The sequence below is a fragment of the Pocillopora damicornis genome, chromosome 11, assembly GCF_964200805.1.
Source record: "Pocillopora damicornis chromosome 11, jaPocDami1.2, whole genome shotgun sequence".
NCBI lineage: Eukaryota > Metazoa > Cnidaria > Anthozoa > Scleractinia > Pocilloporidae > Pocillopora > Pocillopora damicornis.
Genome location: NC_142680.1, coordinates 17,603,229 through 17,620,841, shown reverse-complemented (window position 1 = coordinate 17,620,841; position 17,613 = coordinate 17,603,229). Strand labels below are relative to the sequence as shown.

Genomic DNA, 17,613 nt, shown 5'->3' with positions numbered 1-17,613 from the left:
CAATTCTTATAAATCGTACGCTTATTATTAGGAGCAGTTTAGTCCACAATAGCGCGTTGTTACCATATGGCTTACTTGATCAATTTTAAAAACATGGAATTAGCATCACAGCTTTACTAGCATTACTTTCCTAGTAGGATTTGGAAAGAAAATGAGAAGCGAGCTTGCAGAGGCCCTGCCATGCAGTATATCGGAGAAAAGTCAAACAGATAGCATCTCTAGGCATCTGGGTGATATTAATTCTGCCTTTCAGTTTGTCTTTTTGCCGACGGGGTTAGAATACTAAACAATTGTACTGTGTTTCTATTTGGTTTTTATTAGCATAAATAGGCAAACATTAGAGTATGCATTTTTAAATTTCAGGCATCTGGAATCGGAGAGCCATTTGTTCCCGAAAAGCATAAATGATCTCCAATTGAGTAACTAAAACTCCAACTGCAATCTTGATATATTACAAGCAAATATTTCCGAGATAAAAGTCTCAACCGTTATAATAAGCTAGCATAGAGAATTATTCAAAATGATTCAGCGGACCTAGATTCCTAGTAATTTCAAACAATGTCTCATTGCTGTCTCGTTATTGAAAAACGTCTACAAGTTTTTTTCTCTTCCTTTCGCGTCTGACAAGGACGCAAACGAACTGCAACTGTTGAAAAATATAAAGTAAATAAACCAACAAACTGTCCATCCAATTTTCATCTTTATTAACTTCCTAACTTCTACAATTAGGAGCAGTTTAGATCACAATAGCGCGTTGTTATTATATGGCTTACTAGATCGATTTTAAAAACTTGGAATGAGCAGCAGACAGCCTTAGGATTTGGCGAGAAAATGAGCAGCGAGTTTGCAGAGGCCCTGCCATACACTATATAGGAGGAAAGTCAAACAAATAGCACCTCTGACGTCTGACTGATATTAATTCTGCCTTTCAATTTGTCTTTTTGCCAACGCGGTTAGAATTCTATATAATGGTACTGTGTTTTGATTTGATATCTGTTAGCTTAAATAGGCAAACACCAAAGCATCTTTAACACCAAAGATGCTGAAAAGTCGTGTTTGTACCATTCTATCTTCTTTTTTCTTTCCCTTCAAATTACGCCTGATCTATAAAGGTCTGACAACTCCAAGAAAATATATCTAAGTCGATGGAAAGCAAAGTGCTTGTTGGATTGTCTGCTTTACTGCTTGTCTCACTTCTCTGATTCTCCAGCAGTAAAGGAACGGGTTCAAAGTGGAATTAAAATATACTAAAATGGTTGTAATTGAGTCAATAACGACTAAACGAGAAGAATAAGTTTTGCTATGATTGATAACAACCAGTATTATAAATTTTGGTACATAACAAACAGCCAATGCTAACTGCACCCACAGTGCACTGCTTACTGCCTTCCTGTATCTTTCCATGTTCAGAGCAGTTTCTTGGCTCGGCTGTTGTTGAACATGATCTTGTACTTGAGCCTGATGATGTCTAAGAGTGCGAAATATCTTTGTGTACGAGGCAATTGAGATCACTGAGCATAACGCTATAACTATAATACTATACCAACGGATTATTCGAGAGTGTGAAATGGAAATTGATCCAGCGGCGACGGACAAGATCCAAAACGTAGCTGTAATGATGTATGTGCGCTTTAAAGTTGCTATTTGTCTGTATCTTATTCCCAACAACAGAGCGAGAAGTCTGTCCACGCTTATGGCCGTCAACGTAAACAAAGACACTCCACATAATGCATAGGTTGATATGAAGGCTGCGTCCCTTGCGTGTCGACAAAGACTCCAGTGTTTGTGAACCACGGACATCCAGAAAGTAGCAGCGAGAGGCTGGCTAATAAGACCAACCAATAGATCAGTTGTTCCCAGACAACGATACAAGAGTTTGGACGGTGGACGAAGCGAAGATTCCTTGTTGAGGGCAACAAGGATTAGAAAATTCCCAAGAAATGCTGTGATGGAGAGGAAAATATTAACTACTGAGAAACAAATCGATTGTTGTGGTAACCCAACTAACAAGAAGGAGGAGCATCGCGATAGTTCATAGGTTTCCGTCTGTGTTCCACCCTCTTTTGAGTTTGTCGTTGGAATCATGGTGCAGTTCTTAAAACGGTTTTCCTCCTTTCGCTACGGTTCTTCGGAACTGCTGGGAACACAGGATAATACTTCTTCACAACAACCACCTAGCCAAGAAACAGTGAAATCTTATTTTTCTCTATATCATCCACGCTAAAAACCTCCTCAATGCATCCAACTTATATTAAATTGGTTGAACGAACTGGCAGTCGAGACAATTAGTTAACAATACATATAGACCTTTCTTGAAATTTGGAGGATGTGCCTTGCATCAATCAACCTCCCAACCCCATATGGTGTCCATCTGGTCGATAGATTTCATGCAAGAACGCATTTTAAATAAGAGCTGGTAAAAATTTTAAGGTTCAGGACAACCGTTAGTTCCACATTAAAAAAAAAATAAAAATAATAATAATAATAATAAAACAAAACAAAACATACAAACTTTTCCGTAGATGAATATATAAAAAATGCCCCGGAACGGTAAATCTAAATTGATTTTGAGGATATTTGGCGATCCGCAAAATTACGTTCCCCGCTAAAAAATCGCGTTGAATAAAACATTGCGAAAGTTTGTTATTTTCAGCCAAATTAGAAACTACAAAAGGGAATCAATTGCAAGTATCCAGAGCACATTCTTTGTTTTAGAACTTACTCGGAGCATCTATCGACAAATCGCCCACCGGCTTTTTACTTCCTCCTTGTTAAACTATAGAGAAGATGGCAAACGGGAATAATAAAACTCAAATTATTTCCTTCCTTCATTCCTTTCTGTCCTGCCAGTAGAGCATCCCCCCTCCGGCTGATGTTTTACTAATGAAACTATTATTCATGTAGAGACGGACCTAATCTTTTTCGTACAAAGCATAGACTTTCTCCATCCGCAAAAATAAAAACTCCCACGAAATGTTCACGCCACACGAAAAACAGTCTTGAAATAAATTCAGAAACAATCATCATTCCGACCACGTTAATTAATCTAGGACCTTTGATATCAAGAAATTTGAGGAAAATGTTTGACGTTTCGTTTCGTTATTTGAAAATATCCCGCAATTATTTTCTCTTGCTGTCGCAACTGATCAGAATTTATAAAAAGAACCATCTTCCCTAATTTCTCTCAGTCTCATTCGAACGGTCGCTGGTTGTGATCTTAAATTATTCTCTTGCACTGTCTTCGTTTTTAATTTTCTCTATGTCTTCAACTCTAATATCTTCCTCAGTGCATCCTACTCGTTTTAAATTGGTTGAGGGAACTGTTAACCGAGACTATTACATATTAATACACGTAAACCTTTCTTGGAATTTAGAGGGTATGCCTTGCATAAATCAACCCCCAAAAGGTGTCCCTCGGGCTGATAAATTTTATTCAAGAATGCATTTTAAATAAGAGGTAATAAAACTCTCCAGGATGAAGATATTTGTTAGTTTGTTATTTTTTGATAAAACTCTCTGTAGATACAAAAATAGGAATTGGCCCGGAACGGTATACCTGAATTAATTTCCAGGATATTTGTCGATCCGCAAAACGACGTTCCCGCTGAAAAATCGCATTCAATAAAAAATTGCAAAAGTCTGTTATCTTTTGCCAAGTTATAAGCTACGAAAGTGAATGAATTGCAAGTATCCAGAGTACATTCTTTGTCCTCGGACACACTGGAATAATCTATCGACCAATCGCCTACCAGTTGTTTACCTCCTCTTTGTAAAACTATGGCGAAGACGGAAGAAGGAAAAAATAAAAAATGAAATTATCTATTTCCTTCCTTTCTGACCCTTCGGTAGTACATTCGCCCTCAGCCTGATGTTTCACTGACGAAACTGTCCGTCATGGAGAGACGTACTAAATATTTTTCCCACAAAGCATAAATTGTCTCCATCCGCAAATATAAATCTCTCACAAAATGTTCATGCCACACGAAAAATAGTCTTGAATTAAATTGAAAACAGTTATAATTCCGAAAACATTTAACTGGCAATTAACGTTTCGTTTCGTTATTTGAAAACATCCCTCAGTTATTTTCTCTTCTTGTCGCATCTGATCAGAATTTATAAAAGGAACCATAACAGGTGAAAACTGCTACCTAATTAAACCATCACACTCTTAAACAGCCATTTCAATGTTTTTTCAATATTCCATCCTCCATAATTTCTCTCAGTCTTATTCCAACGGCAGCTAATTGTGATCTTAAACTCTTTTCTTTGCTTCTTGAAATTAAAGTACTCGATAATTATCGCATTAGAAGCCAAAATTGATCGATTTATAGTTGCGGATTGACAAAATGGATCGAAGTCATCGTTGAGTCTTTAAAGATTTTAATACTGGATGGTGGATATGCCTATTAAAATGTCAACATATTGAAAAATTCTAAAAATTATTACTTTTTTTTTTTAATATGCGTTTTTCTGTTTTTGAGGCACTCATAAAAATATCAATTTGGGCTTTCTTGTGATCGGAAAATAAAGACCATTAATTGTAGTCACAACTATTTGGAATGAAGTTTGAATTCGAAATTTAAACTCAAATTATTTGACTAAGAGTCTCGCTTTTTTGCAAACATATGAGAAAATATCGTAAAAATTCCGTATTTCTCTTTTCTCCGCATGCAGTGACTACTAACCATCTGTTTCGAATTTCCCTTTAGAATGTTCCATGTGAGTCAATTATATCTTGTTTTTTCTTGCCGTTCATATTTTTATTTCTGACAAACGATCTATTCCAAAAGAAAGTCATGTATTCTTACAAACTGCGACGGTCAATTTCCCGCATTTCTTAGACTACATGGAATGAGTAGAAGACAACTTTAGCTTTAGGCAAGAAAACAAGATGCGAGTTAGTGGAGGCCCTGCCATACAGTGCGTCGTAGGAAAGTCAAGGAGATAACACCTCTCGGCATCTGGGCGATATGAATTCTGTCATTCAATTTTTCTTTTTGGCCACAGGGTTAGAATAATATATCTTGGTACTGCGTATTTATTTGATACTTATTAACATAAATAGGCAATGTTTGTTTCAAAGCGTAACAAAGCCTCTCAACCAATCTAACGGCAGGGCTTCGTAAACTAATTGCATCTGAAAAGTAGGCTCAGTGATCAGTGACACTTCCTTCAGTTCCTCACAGAGGATTATAACATCTTTCTTCGTGAGCACGCGGTGTCCTAGACTGACCTCTCTTCTTATGGGAGACTTTGGTATTTTCACAAAAAGCGAAGAAAGTTTACGTGAATTATTAATGAAAATTACGGAAACTGAAAAACCACGAATTGTAACACCGCGAATATATTCTGACATCAGTAAAGGACAGTCCACGTTATATTTTAGTTTTTGATCACGTGATTCTGGAAACAATAAGTTTCTCAAATTAAATAATGCTGAACAATCTTAGCTAATGAGATTGAAATTCATTGTATAAAACCATAAAGTTTTGAAGAAAGCAATTTAACGGTGGAGATATGAAGCATTCGTTCAACGGAAAAAGTACGCTTAGTACTATACATGTAATAACAGAAAATTAAAACATCTCTCTTCGTGAGCGCGGAGCGTCATGACTTATCTTCTTATGCGAGACTCTGCATTTTAACAGAAAAAGTAACAGGTTACGGCCCTTTGAAAAATATGTACCTTAGAACATTTCGCTAGTGTCCAAAGATTTACGAGAAAGGTATCTCGACCACGAAACGCTTCTGTAGCGATCTCTGAATCGTTCGTTCAACCTTCTTAAAAAAAGTCAAGTTAATAGCTAAGGTAGATCATAGCCACCGGAAAACCACGTAATGAAGCACCACGGTTTCCTTCAGCGACGGACAGTCCACAACATAAATAAATGTCTGATTTTAGTTTTATGATCATCAATTTCTCAAATTGAACGATACTTAATAACATTAGTTAATGAGAATAACTTAAACGGTATAAAGCCACAGAGATTAACAAGTCACCGTAGAACGAATTCTTTTTCACTGAGGTGGCTATTGAATCGCGCCATAAGCCGCTTTAGTGAAGGGCTAACGTTCGAAACGAGACATAACTACATCTTGCAAACACAAAGCTCGGAAAAACAGCTACTAGGCTTTGTCATCAGTAAAAGCCTTACCTCTCTACAGTTATTATATAACTAAAGCTGATAAAAACCGAGTGACTAGAAAAGATTTTCAATCGCACTTACCGAGATGTTGACGATGCGGCTGATGTTTTAAAAATGAAACAACAAAATGAATGAATCACTTTTCCCAAACTTCCGAACTTCCGCTGTCACAATGTTTTGGGTATCCAAATCACTTGTGTTTTAGCTTATTCCCTTCCCTTCTCTGGGTTAATCGAAATGAAAACGAAAACTTTTAATTACATCATTTTTATGTGCATGTATGTCGTTCTATAAAATGCCTATTGACCGAATACGGTGGGGCCGGACGAGAAAATATCTGGCTCTCTACGCAAACCTGACGCCAATCGTGTTCCGTCACGTCACCCTTTTGCAGGAAAATATATAATGGTGTTTTATTGGTTAACCCTATTTGTCGATTCTTTCCTCAATTCTGATTGGTTTGAGTTGGTAATTAATTTTCATATTAACAAACAAGAATGTGAACAAAATGTTTTCACGGTCAACTTTTCAGATAACAGCGATCTACGACGAGGTTTTAAGGAGAGTTTGCGCGACGTTTAGGATAGAGACAAGAAATCTTTGAAATCCTTGAGATTATGTGGCAAATGATCCAACTCTTTTCGACGGCCGTGGCACTATTTACAAATGCAAGCATAAACTGCAAGGACGTTGAAATCTAGTTTAGTGAGCGCAATGTTAATCAAACATCGTCCTCTTCTAGCTCTATACCAAAAAAAACGATCATAATCTTTTCCTACATTTTTAAAGCAAAGTATAAATTTGAACCCGGAAGCTAAATTGCAAATTTACCTGAAAAAATGGAAAATGATTACACTTACGCTAACACGTGTCACTTTGCAAAAAAGCGTCATCAAGTAACATTATTTTGCATAAATTAGAGTGACGGAACACGATTAGTGAAAGGTTTGCGTAGACGTTCCCTCGCATCCGTTTCCCCATCGGGGGAGAGTACGGCTACTCGTAGGCTATGAAGCAAGGACCTCGTTGCCCTCGGTCCGTAGATCATGACCAAATTTTTTCCGTCCGGCCTCACCACTCAATCATTAAGTACACAGTATTTCGGTTTTTTACATCACACATTTATTACTCCTGATGTAATTATGTAATGTAGTTTTATTCTTTTTTGAATAGGGAACTTCAGGCTTTAGTGTTTACCCCTTTGAAATATTTGATATTCACCACAAGATCTATCACAGTACAACCTAAGTAAGTTTCTCTCTTGCAACGATAAACTAGGGAAATGGACTGGACTACAATTACGTTGTAGGATCCGTGCATCTGCAAGGCGCTCTCCTGAAAACTGCCAACGGCAATTTGCGCTCTTTAACATTTTTGTTTCCTCTTTTCCCCAGACAATTGCAAGAAACTTGCAACCAGAGAGCAGTAACACCGAGCAATAATTTGAATGATAACATTTCCTATGGCTGAGGTTCTTCCTTGTCTTCGAAAAATAGCAAAACATTGCAAGCTTGACAACCTTGCTTCCCGTTTAATTTAGTATTGACGTCAACATTATCCGAATTCTCGAAATTCGAGCAAATTTCATTTTCCAAGGCCAAACGATCAAAGCCAAAAAACTTGCATTTGAGAATTATGGGCTCACTGTAATAGTATGGGGTTTTCAATGGGGTTATGGCTTTTACGGCTAAAGGTTAAAATGTTGGCCATGTTACGGCGACCGATTAACATAATTCTATGAGTTGTTACCAGATTATAGTTTTCGAGGTTAAAATTTTATACGACTCACGGTTAAGTAATTTGACAATTTTTATGCTTAATGGTCCAATGTTTTTTGCGGTTTTATGGCTACAAGTTAACCCCATTGAGAACCTCACATAATGCTTTATCAAAATAATGGTTATTTAAGTATGTGAAATGGAAAATGATCCAGCGGCGATGGATAAAATCCAAAAAGTAGCTGTAACGATACATGAACGCTTTAAAGTCGCTATTTGTCTCTGTCTTATCCCTAAAAAACAGAGAGAGAAGTCTGTCCACGCCTATGGCTGTCAACATCAACCGTGATGAAACTGAACATAATGCAAAGCTTGATATGAAGACTACGCCCCTTGAGTATCGACAAAGATTCCAGTATTCGTGAACCAAAGACATCTAACAAGTAGCGTGGAGAGGCTGGCTAACAAGACCAACAAAGAGAGTGGATGTTGCCAGACGACGATACAAGAGTTTGAACGGCGGATGAAACAAAAATTCCTTGTTTAGGGAAACGAGGAGGAAGGAATTCCCAAGAAATACTGTGATGGAGAGGAAAATATTAACTGCTCAAAAAATAAATTGACTGTTGTCGAAACCCAGCAAAAAAAGGAGAGGGAGCATTGGAATACTTCATATGTTTCCGTCTGTGTTCCACCCTCTGTGGAATTTGCCGTCGCAATCATTGTGCAGCTCTTAAAACGGTCTTCCTCCTTTCGTTACTGTTTTCAGGACCTGCTAGCAACGAGGAATAATTCTTCATCACAGCAACCACCGGCCCAAAAAACAATTAAATCTTCTTTTTTTTGTATTTACTATGAACATCAAAAGTTTCCTCAATACATCCTACTCTTTTTAAATTGATTGAACGAACTGTCCGTCGAGACTATTACGTGACAATACATATACAACTTTCTTGAAATTTGGAGGGTGTAACTTGCATCAATAAACCCAATAAGGTGTTCCTCTAAATAAATCTCATTGAAGATCGCATTTTAAATAAGAGTTCATAAAAAAATTTAAAGATACAGACCTCTCTCCGTTTAATATTTTAAAAAGTAACCCTCTGTAGATAAAGAAAAAAGGAGGCATTGGCTCAAAACGGCAAACTTAGATTGATTTTCAGGATACTTGTCGATCCGCAAAACTACGTTCTCGTGGAAAATTTGCCTTCAATAAAACATTGCAAAGGTCAATTGCAAGTATCCAGCGCACACTCTGTTTTCTGACTTCCTCGACACATCTATCGACTAATCGCCTATCAGAGAAAGACATGATTTTTTTTCCTACAAAGCGCAAATTGTCTCCAACCGCAAAAATTAAACTTTCACAAATTGTTTATGTCACACGGAAACAATCTTGAAATAAATTGAAAACAGTCATAATTCCGAACACATCTAACTGACAACTGAAAATCGATGGCCGCAGATGTCAAGAAATTTGAAAAAAAAAATGTTTAACCTTTCGTTTCGTTGTTTGAAAACATCCCCCAATTATTTTCTCTTCTTTAAATAATAATCATGGATTTTATCAGAGTAAGATAAAGTCTTTTCAATCATTAGTCTCAGAAGTATCATTAGATATGATCAATGATGTTGGGAAATTGTGAATGAAAACAAGTACTAGTTTGGGCTTCCAGTTGTAAGATGAATAGTTAAATAAATCAATTATTACCCAGTAAAAATCACTTTCATTTATCATTTCAACTGCACAACAAAATCATATACACTCTTTGCAACCTTATTCTCCAACCTATTAAATTATAAGAGTTGTGTGACAATTTGATGTTCTGAAAAGACTCTTATACATGCCAAACAACAGAGAACCAGTAAGGCTGATATTTAACAGTGAGGATAAAAAACAAAATATTTCCAAAAGCCTTTTCTTTTCAGGAATAAGACTAAATGAGGTCAGATTAAACTAATGTGGACAGGTTTGTTGATCTCTTTTTGAAAATGGATGATTTACATCTATTAGATTTGAGAGAAATGAGACATGTCAAAAGGGGACTTTGACATTGCATATTCTGCAATTAATAGTTTTCAAGCCAGGGGTTTGGCTGTACTAATTTTTAAGGCAGAAAAATCATAAATCAGTCACTTAAGAAATTTTATAGCTCTGACTGGAAGCTCAAACGCTCTTAAGGAACAGGACAATATTTCACCTGATCACTCCTCATATTCTTTTCCCATGAAATTTAGACAAAACTTTCAAAAAACTTTATTGGTAATTTATAGTTGCAAAAAAAAGGTATAGACACAAGTTGCATATAGCATAAGCTAGTTGAGGCAAGTTGTGTGGAGAGAACAAAAGATCGATAATTTATACCAGTAGTAAGCTTCTCGTACTAATTACATTCTCTTGAATGCCAGCTTGCCACAGCAAATGTCACACCTATCCTTTCTGTCAATTGCACCGACCATATGTAGTGGGGTCTCTTCACATCTTCCCAAACAGCAGAGAACTTTCGTGATTCATAGAAGTAAGAAATCAACATCTTAAGACTAACCTTCAAGGTTTGTAGTCTCATGGGTACATCTTGATCGTCAGCAAATCAAATTTCAAACTTCAAGTTTTCGGTCTATTTTCGCGTTTTGTTCGCACTTTGATCATTAAAATATCCTCATCCGAAGAGCCAGCAAACTCCACGAGTATCTACAGAGTTAGAAATGGTGGTAAACTTGTCAAACCCTTTCATCCCTTTCCAAAAAGTATCACAGAAAGGTGTCGATCGTTCAGTCGAAAACCGGTAAAAGCACGCAGAAAATATTGAAATGGCGCCGAACGCGCCGAACAAACTTTCTTGGCGCATGCGCAACAAAATGCCCCTCTGCTCATATACAGTAGACTTCCTATTCTTTAGTCTCCCCGTTGTACTCTGTTAGCGACGACTGACCCTCTCCGTTCCGCATTGGAAACCATATGATCTCCAAAAATCTATCTTCCTCGGATTTTACTTGATTCTCTTAGTTCTAAGAATAAATTTTAGAATTTCATGCAACTGGAATCGGAGAAACATTTGTTCCCGCAAAGCATAAATGATCTCCAATTGCATGACAAAAACTTCCACCGCAGTCTTTGCATATTACACAGAAATACTTCTTAGATAAAAATCACAACCGTTAAAATCTCCAAACAGATAAAATTATTCAAAAATATTTGGTGGACTTAGATTCCTAGCAGTTTTAAACATACCTTATTGATATTACGTTGTTGAAAAACATCTACAAGTTATTTTCTCTTCCTTTTGCGTCTGACAAGGACGCGAAGGAACTACACTAAAGGTGAAGAATATAAAGCAATTAAACCAACACACCGTTCATCCAATTTTTATCTTTATTAACTTTCCTAACTTCAAAAACATCTCACATTCACTATTTACCCTTTCTCTTTCAAGGCTGAAACATATTCCCATCTATAACAGTTCGTTTCGTTCAATTCTCATAAATCGTGCGCTTATGATCGGGAGTAGTTTAGTCTACAATAGTGCGTTGCTATTATATGGCTTATTAGATCAAATTTAAAAACATAGAATGAGCAGAAGACAGTTTTAGGATTTAGCGAGAAAACAAGCAGCGAGTTCGCAGGCCTTGCCAAACAGAAAGCGCCTCTCGGCATCTGGGTTATGTTAATTCTCTCTTTCAATTTTTCTTTTTTGCTGACGGGTGAGATTGCCAAACAATGGTACTGTGTTTTTATCTGATATTTATTAGTATAATTAGGCAAATACCAAAGCATCTAAACCACAGCAGATGCTGTAAATCGTGTTTGTTTCATTGGATGTTCTTTTCTCTTTCCCTTCAAATTACGCCTGATTAACGATTCCTAGAAAAATATATCTAAGTTTATGGAAAGCAAACTGCTCGTCGGATTGTCTACTTTACTGCTTGCCTTACTTCTTTGACTTTCCAGCAGAAAAGAAACGGGTTCAAAGTGGATTTAAAATATGTTAAAATTGTTTTATTGCATCGATAACGACTACATGTGAAGAATAAGTTTTTCTATAAGTGAGCACAAGCAACACTATAACTTTTGGTACATAACAAACGGCTCACTTCCTTCCTGTATCTTGCCATGTTTAGTGCAGTTGTTTGGCTCGACTGTTGTTGAACATGATCTTGTATTTGAGCCTGATGATGCCTGAGAGTGCGAAATATGTTTGTGTAGGAAGCGATTGAGATTACTGAGCATGAAAGTTGACTACAATACCATACCAAAAGCTTATTCGAGTATGCAAAAAGGAAAATGAGGAAATCGATTGTTGTTGAATCCCAACTACCCAGGTGGGGGAACATGGCAATAATTCATGTGCTTCCGTCTGTGTTCCACCCTCTGTTGAGTCTGTCGTCGCAATCATGGTGCAGCTCTTAAAACGGTTTTCCTCCTTTCGCTATGGATTTTTGGAACTGCTGGCAACACGGACGAATACTTCTTCGCAGCAACCACCTAGCCATGAAACAATAAAATGCTATAATTCTTTATATTATCAGCTCTAAAAACTTCTTCAATGCATCCTTCTCGTCCTAAATTGGTTGAACGAACTGTCCGTCGAGGCAATTGGATATTTATACACATACATCTATCGTGGAATTTCAGGGTATGATTTGCATCAATAAACCCTGTAAAAGGTGTCCCACTGGCTGATAAATTTCATTCAAGAACGCGCTTTAAATAAGAGCTGAAAAAAAATTTCAAGGATGAAGACATCTGTTAATATATGTTGTTTTTGAAAAAACCTCTTTATAGCTAAAAAAAAAAAAAATAGGAATTGGCCCCAAACAGTATACGTAAATTGATTTTGAGGATATTTGTCGATCCGCAAAATGACGTTACCACTGAAAAATCGCGTTCAATAAAATATTGCGAAAGTCTGTTATCTTCAGTTCAATGAGAAACTACAAAAGTGAAACAATTGCGAGTATCCAGAGCGCATTCTTTGTTTTCAAACTTACCGGAAACATCTATCGACTTATCGCCGACCAGTTGCATACCTTCTCTTCGTAAAACTATAGAGAAGATGGAAAAAGGAAATAATAAAATTTGAATTGTTTCTTTCCTTCCTTCCTTCCTTTCTGTCTCTTCAGTTAAACATGCACCCTCAGGCTGATGTTTCACTGATGAAACTGTCAGTCATGTAGAGACGGACTAACTTTTTTGCCTAAAAAGCACAAATTGTCTCCATCCGCATAAAATAAACTCCCGCAAAATGTTCATGCCACACGAAAAACAGTCTTGACATTAATTCAAAACAGTAATAATTCCAAGCGCATTTAAGTGACAGCTGAAAATTAATCCATGAGCGCAGAATTTCTCGTCTGTAAAAGCCGAAGTTGGAGCACACTGGTACTTGTAGTAATGTCAATCAACACGCAGCATGTGACTTTAAAATCACCTTAAATGAGCAATGATGATGATAAACAATCAAATTATAGACTAATGAATTTTTCGTGCCGTACAAAAGCCCTTTTTCCTGATTTTAGCAAATCTTTAAAGTAATAAACGACAGAAGAAAGAAACGCTACGATTTTCCCATCGATTTTTCGCCTACATGCATCTCTTTCAACGTGAAATTTTCCATTCCTACATAATTTAATATTTTGTCAAGTGATCGCCTTCAGCAAGAATTGTGTGACAGGTGTAGTTGAGAGAAACTTTTCACTGGCGCAGATTTTAAAAGGCATCCAAGACAAAAATACCGTGGTGCTCAAAATATTTTTTAATTTTTTTTCAGCGACGAAATGATAAATTATAAAGGGATTTCAAGATTATTGTTGTAGCTTTCTGGCAAGGGACGATATTTGAGCTCAAAGTTGTCAAATATTTGGATGAATCGCAAAGTCTAAAAACATGGTCGTTTATTTGCCTCTGTTGATTGACAAGTCGTCAATCAAATTGACTGATACTTACGGCAGACATTAACTATGATGTAAAAAATTGTGTGCAAACCCTGAGAGTAATTGTTTAAATACCATCACAGTGAGCGCTTCATTCCTTCTTACCGATTTTACTATTTTTAATTTTACCGATGTCCTTGGTGAAAACCCAGAGAAACCGGGGGGTGGTCTTTCTCCCCCAGGAAAAAAACCAAAACAGAAACCAGTTTGTCTTTAGAGTTTTGGGGTAGACCCTTTAAACTGGCCAAGTTTCATTGAAATCGGTGAGGTGGCATGTAGCACGACTCCCTGGTGCTCTCGTGGACACGCTCTTAAAATTAATCCATGGCCGTAGATGTCACGAAATTAAAAAAAAAAGAAAAAATCTTTAATGTTTCGTTTCCCTATTTGAAGACATATCTCAGTTGTTTTATCTTCTTCTCGCATCTGAGCAGAATTTATGAGAGGAACCATGACAAATGCACAATATTTCTTAACTAAACTAACACGCCATTAGAAAGCCGTTTCGATGTTTTTCATTATTCCATCCTCCCTTGTTTTCTCTTCCTCTCGCATCTGAGCAGAATTTATGAAAGGAACCATGACAACTGCACAATATTTCTTAACTAAACTAACACAACATTAGAAAGCCGTTTCAATGTTTTTAATTATTCCATCCTCCCTAATTTCTCTCAGTTTCATTCGAACGGCAGCCGGTTATGATCCTTAATTCTTCAGCTACATTGTATTCTCGTTTAAAAATTAAAGTTACTCGACTTAAACTTTACCAAAGGTCTCGCTCCTTTTGCAAACATGTAATAACACGAGAAAATGTCCTACATAGTCCGAACTTCTCTTATTTTTGCGTGCAATGACTATCGACAATCCGTTTCGAATTAGCCTTTTAGATTATAACATAGCTAGTGAATTTGTCTAATCAAATTCAGTTGCGTAAGCGTGCTTTATATTCCTATTGTGCACGCTCATTACGTCAGTAAAGAAATCTCTCGAGAAAAAAAAATTTTCTCCGCGATTTTTTACTTTGGGATTTTACTATTAAAAAACTGGTTAAGACTTCGGCGGCAATTTAAGTTAAGCATGGAAAGTTGTGAGCCAGCTGATGAGGAAGAAATGCCTACTTTTTCTTTGGGAATGTTGTTTTTAACTCCCCAAAAAAAACGAAAAGAAAAAGAAAACAAAGAACAGGCACGGCCGATGTCATCCTGTTTCGCAGGGTTGACAATGTTATAAAACAATTGGTTCATACGTCGGCTGTGCGTTCATCGAGATATAAAGCACTTGGGAAGTTTGGAGAGCACTCAAGAAGCTAGATTAGCTCTCGGCTACGCCTCGAGCAACTCTTACGCATCTTTCGTGCTCTCCAAACTGCCCGCGTGCTTCATATCTCGATGAACGCACGCTGACGTATGAACCAATTGTTAAATGTTCAATATATGTCAATTCTATTTTATTTTTTCTTGTCCTTCAACTTTTCTTTCGGAAAAACGATCTATCATTAAATAAAAGCCATCTTAGAAACCGCAACAGTCAATTTCCCGCATTTTTTGGACCACATAAACAATAGAACCGTTATTCTTTAGTCTCCCCGTTGTACTCTGTTAGCCACGACTGACTCCCACAGTTCCGTATTGGAAATCATACGATCCCCTAAAATTTTTCCTTAGATTCTACTAGATTCTCCTACTTCTTAGAGTAAATTTTAAATTTTCACCCATCTCAAATCGGAGAGACATTTGTTTCCGCAAAGCATAAATGATATCCAATTGCATAACTAAAACTCCCACGGCAATCTTTGTATTTTACACGGATATACCTCTGACATAAAAGTCAAAACCATTATAATTTCCGAACATATAAAGTTATTTAAAGCTATTTAGTGGACTTAGATCCCAAGCAATTTCAAAAAACGTCTCATTGATTTCTCGTTATTGCAAAACATCTAAAAGTTATATGCTCCTTTTTTCGCGTCTGACAAGGACGTGAACGAGCTGCAGCTGGTGAAAAACCGGGTACATTATCAAATTGCCTCTTTTTATTTCCAGGATTGGAATAGTAGAAGAGTCCAGTGTAGTAACCTAATCAACAACCCGTCCATCCAATATTCATCTTTATTGACTTTCCTAACTTCTACAATATCTCTCATTCGCTATTAACCCTTTCACTTTCAAGGCTGAAATACATTCCCATCTAAAAGAGTTCATTTCGTTCAATTCTTATAAATCGTACGCTTATTATTAGGAGCAGTTTAGTCCACAATAGCGCGTTGTTACCATATGGCTTACTTGATCAATTTTAAAAACATGGAATGAGCATCACAGCTTTACTAGCTTTACTTTCCTAATAGGATTTGGCAAGAAAATGAGAAGCGAGCTTGCAGAGGCCCTATCATGCAGTATATCGGAGAAAAGTCAAACAGATAGCATCTCTTGGCATCTGAGTGATATTAATTCTGCCTTTCAGTTTGTCTTTTTGCCGACGGGGTTAGAATACTAAACAATTGAATCGATAATTTTGATTCATTAAAGTAAAGTATTGGATAGCGGACATTCCTATTTAAATATCAAAATATTGGAATATTAAAGAAAGTATCACCAAACTACCATACAGTACATCTGAAGAAAGTGAAACAGATAGCACCTCTCGCCATCTGGGTGATATTGATTCTGCCTTTCAGTTTGTCTTTTTGCCGACGGGGTTAGAATACTAAACAATTGTACTGTGTTTCTATTTGGTTTTTATTAGCATAAATAGGCAAACATTAGAGCATGCATTTTTAAATTTCAGGCATCTGGAATCGGAGAGACATTTGTTCCCGAAAAGCATAAATGATCTCCGATTGAGTAACTAAAACTCCACCCGCAATCTCGATATATTACAAGCAAATTTTTCCGAGATAAAAGTCTCAACCTTTATAATAAGCTAACATAGAGAATTATTCAAAATTATTCAGCGGACCTAGATTCCTAGTAATTTCAAACAATGTCTCATTGCTGTCTCGTTATTGAAAAACGTCTACAAGTTTTTTCTCTTCCTTTCGCGTCTGACAAGGACGCAAAAGAACTGCAACAGTTGAAAAATATAAAGTAAATAAACCAGCAAACCGTCCATCCAATTTTCATCTTTATTAACTTCCTAACTTCTACAATTAGGAGCAGTTTAGATCACAATAGCGCGTTGTTATTATATGGCTTTCTAGATCGATTTTAAAAACTTGGAATGAGCAGCAGACAGCCTTAGGATTTGGCGAGAAAATGAGCTGCGAGTTTGCAGAGGCCCTGCCATACACTATATAGGAGGAAAGTCAAACAAATAGCACCTCTGACGTCTGACTGATATTAATTCTGCCTTTCAATTTGTCTTTTTGCCAACGCGGTTAGAATTCTATATAATGGTACTGTGTTTTGATTTGATATCTGTTAGCTTAAATAGGCAAACACCAAAGCATCTTTAACACCAAAGATGCTGAAAAGTCGTGTTTGTACGATTCTATCTTCTTTTTTCTTTCCCTTCAAATTACGCCTGATCTATACAGGTCTGACAACTCCAAGAAAATATATCTAAGTCGATGGAAAGCAAAGTGCTTGTTGGATTGTCTGCTTTACTGCTTGTCTCACTTCTCTGATTCTCCAGCAGTAAAGGAACGGGTTCAAAGTGGAGTTAAAACATACTAAAATGGATGCAATTGCATCAATAACGAGTAAACGAGAAGAATAAGTTTTGCTATGATTGATAACAACCAGTATTATAAATTTTGGTACATAACAAACAGCCAATGCTAACTGCACCCACAGTGCACTGCTTACTGCCTTCCTGTATCT

At 36.8% G+C, this 17,613-nt stretch overlaps 2 protein-coding genes across 2 annotated transcripts in view; both read right to left on the bottom strand.

Moving 5' to 3' along the window:
• Positions 1–740: 740 nt before the first annotated feature.
• Positions 741–3,159, bottom strand: LOC149037893 (adenosine receptor A2a-like). The gene has a single exon (XM_089186260.1). The coding sequence runs from the start codon at positions 2,083–2,085 to the stop codon at positions 1,138–1,140; it is 948 nt and encodes a 315-aa protein (XP_089042386.1). The 5' UTR covers positions 2,086–3,159; the 3' UTR covers positions 741–1,137.
• A 13,745-nt stretch (positions 3,160–16,904) lies between these two features.
• The window catches only part of LOC149037892 (melanocyte-stimulating hormone receptor-like), a 2,660-nt gene continuing 1,951 nt past the window's right edge, over positions 16,905–17,613 (bottom strand). Inside the window, exon 1 of the mRNA XM_089186533.1 lies at positions 16,905–17,613. This exon is cut by the window's right edge and continues 1,951 nt beyond it. Within this exon, the coding sequence (XP_089042659.1) occupies positions 17,353–17,613 (261 nt within the window). The 3' untranslated portion in view covers positions 16,905–17,352.

Coding starts and splice junctions, on each gene's coding strand:
- LOC149037893 (XM_089186260.1), bottom strand. CDS start 2,085: ATGATTCCAACGACAAACTCAAAAGAGGGTGGAACACAGACGGAAACC.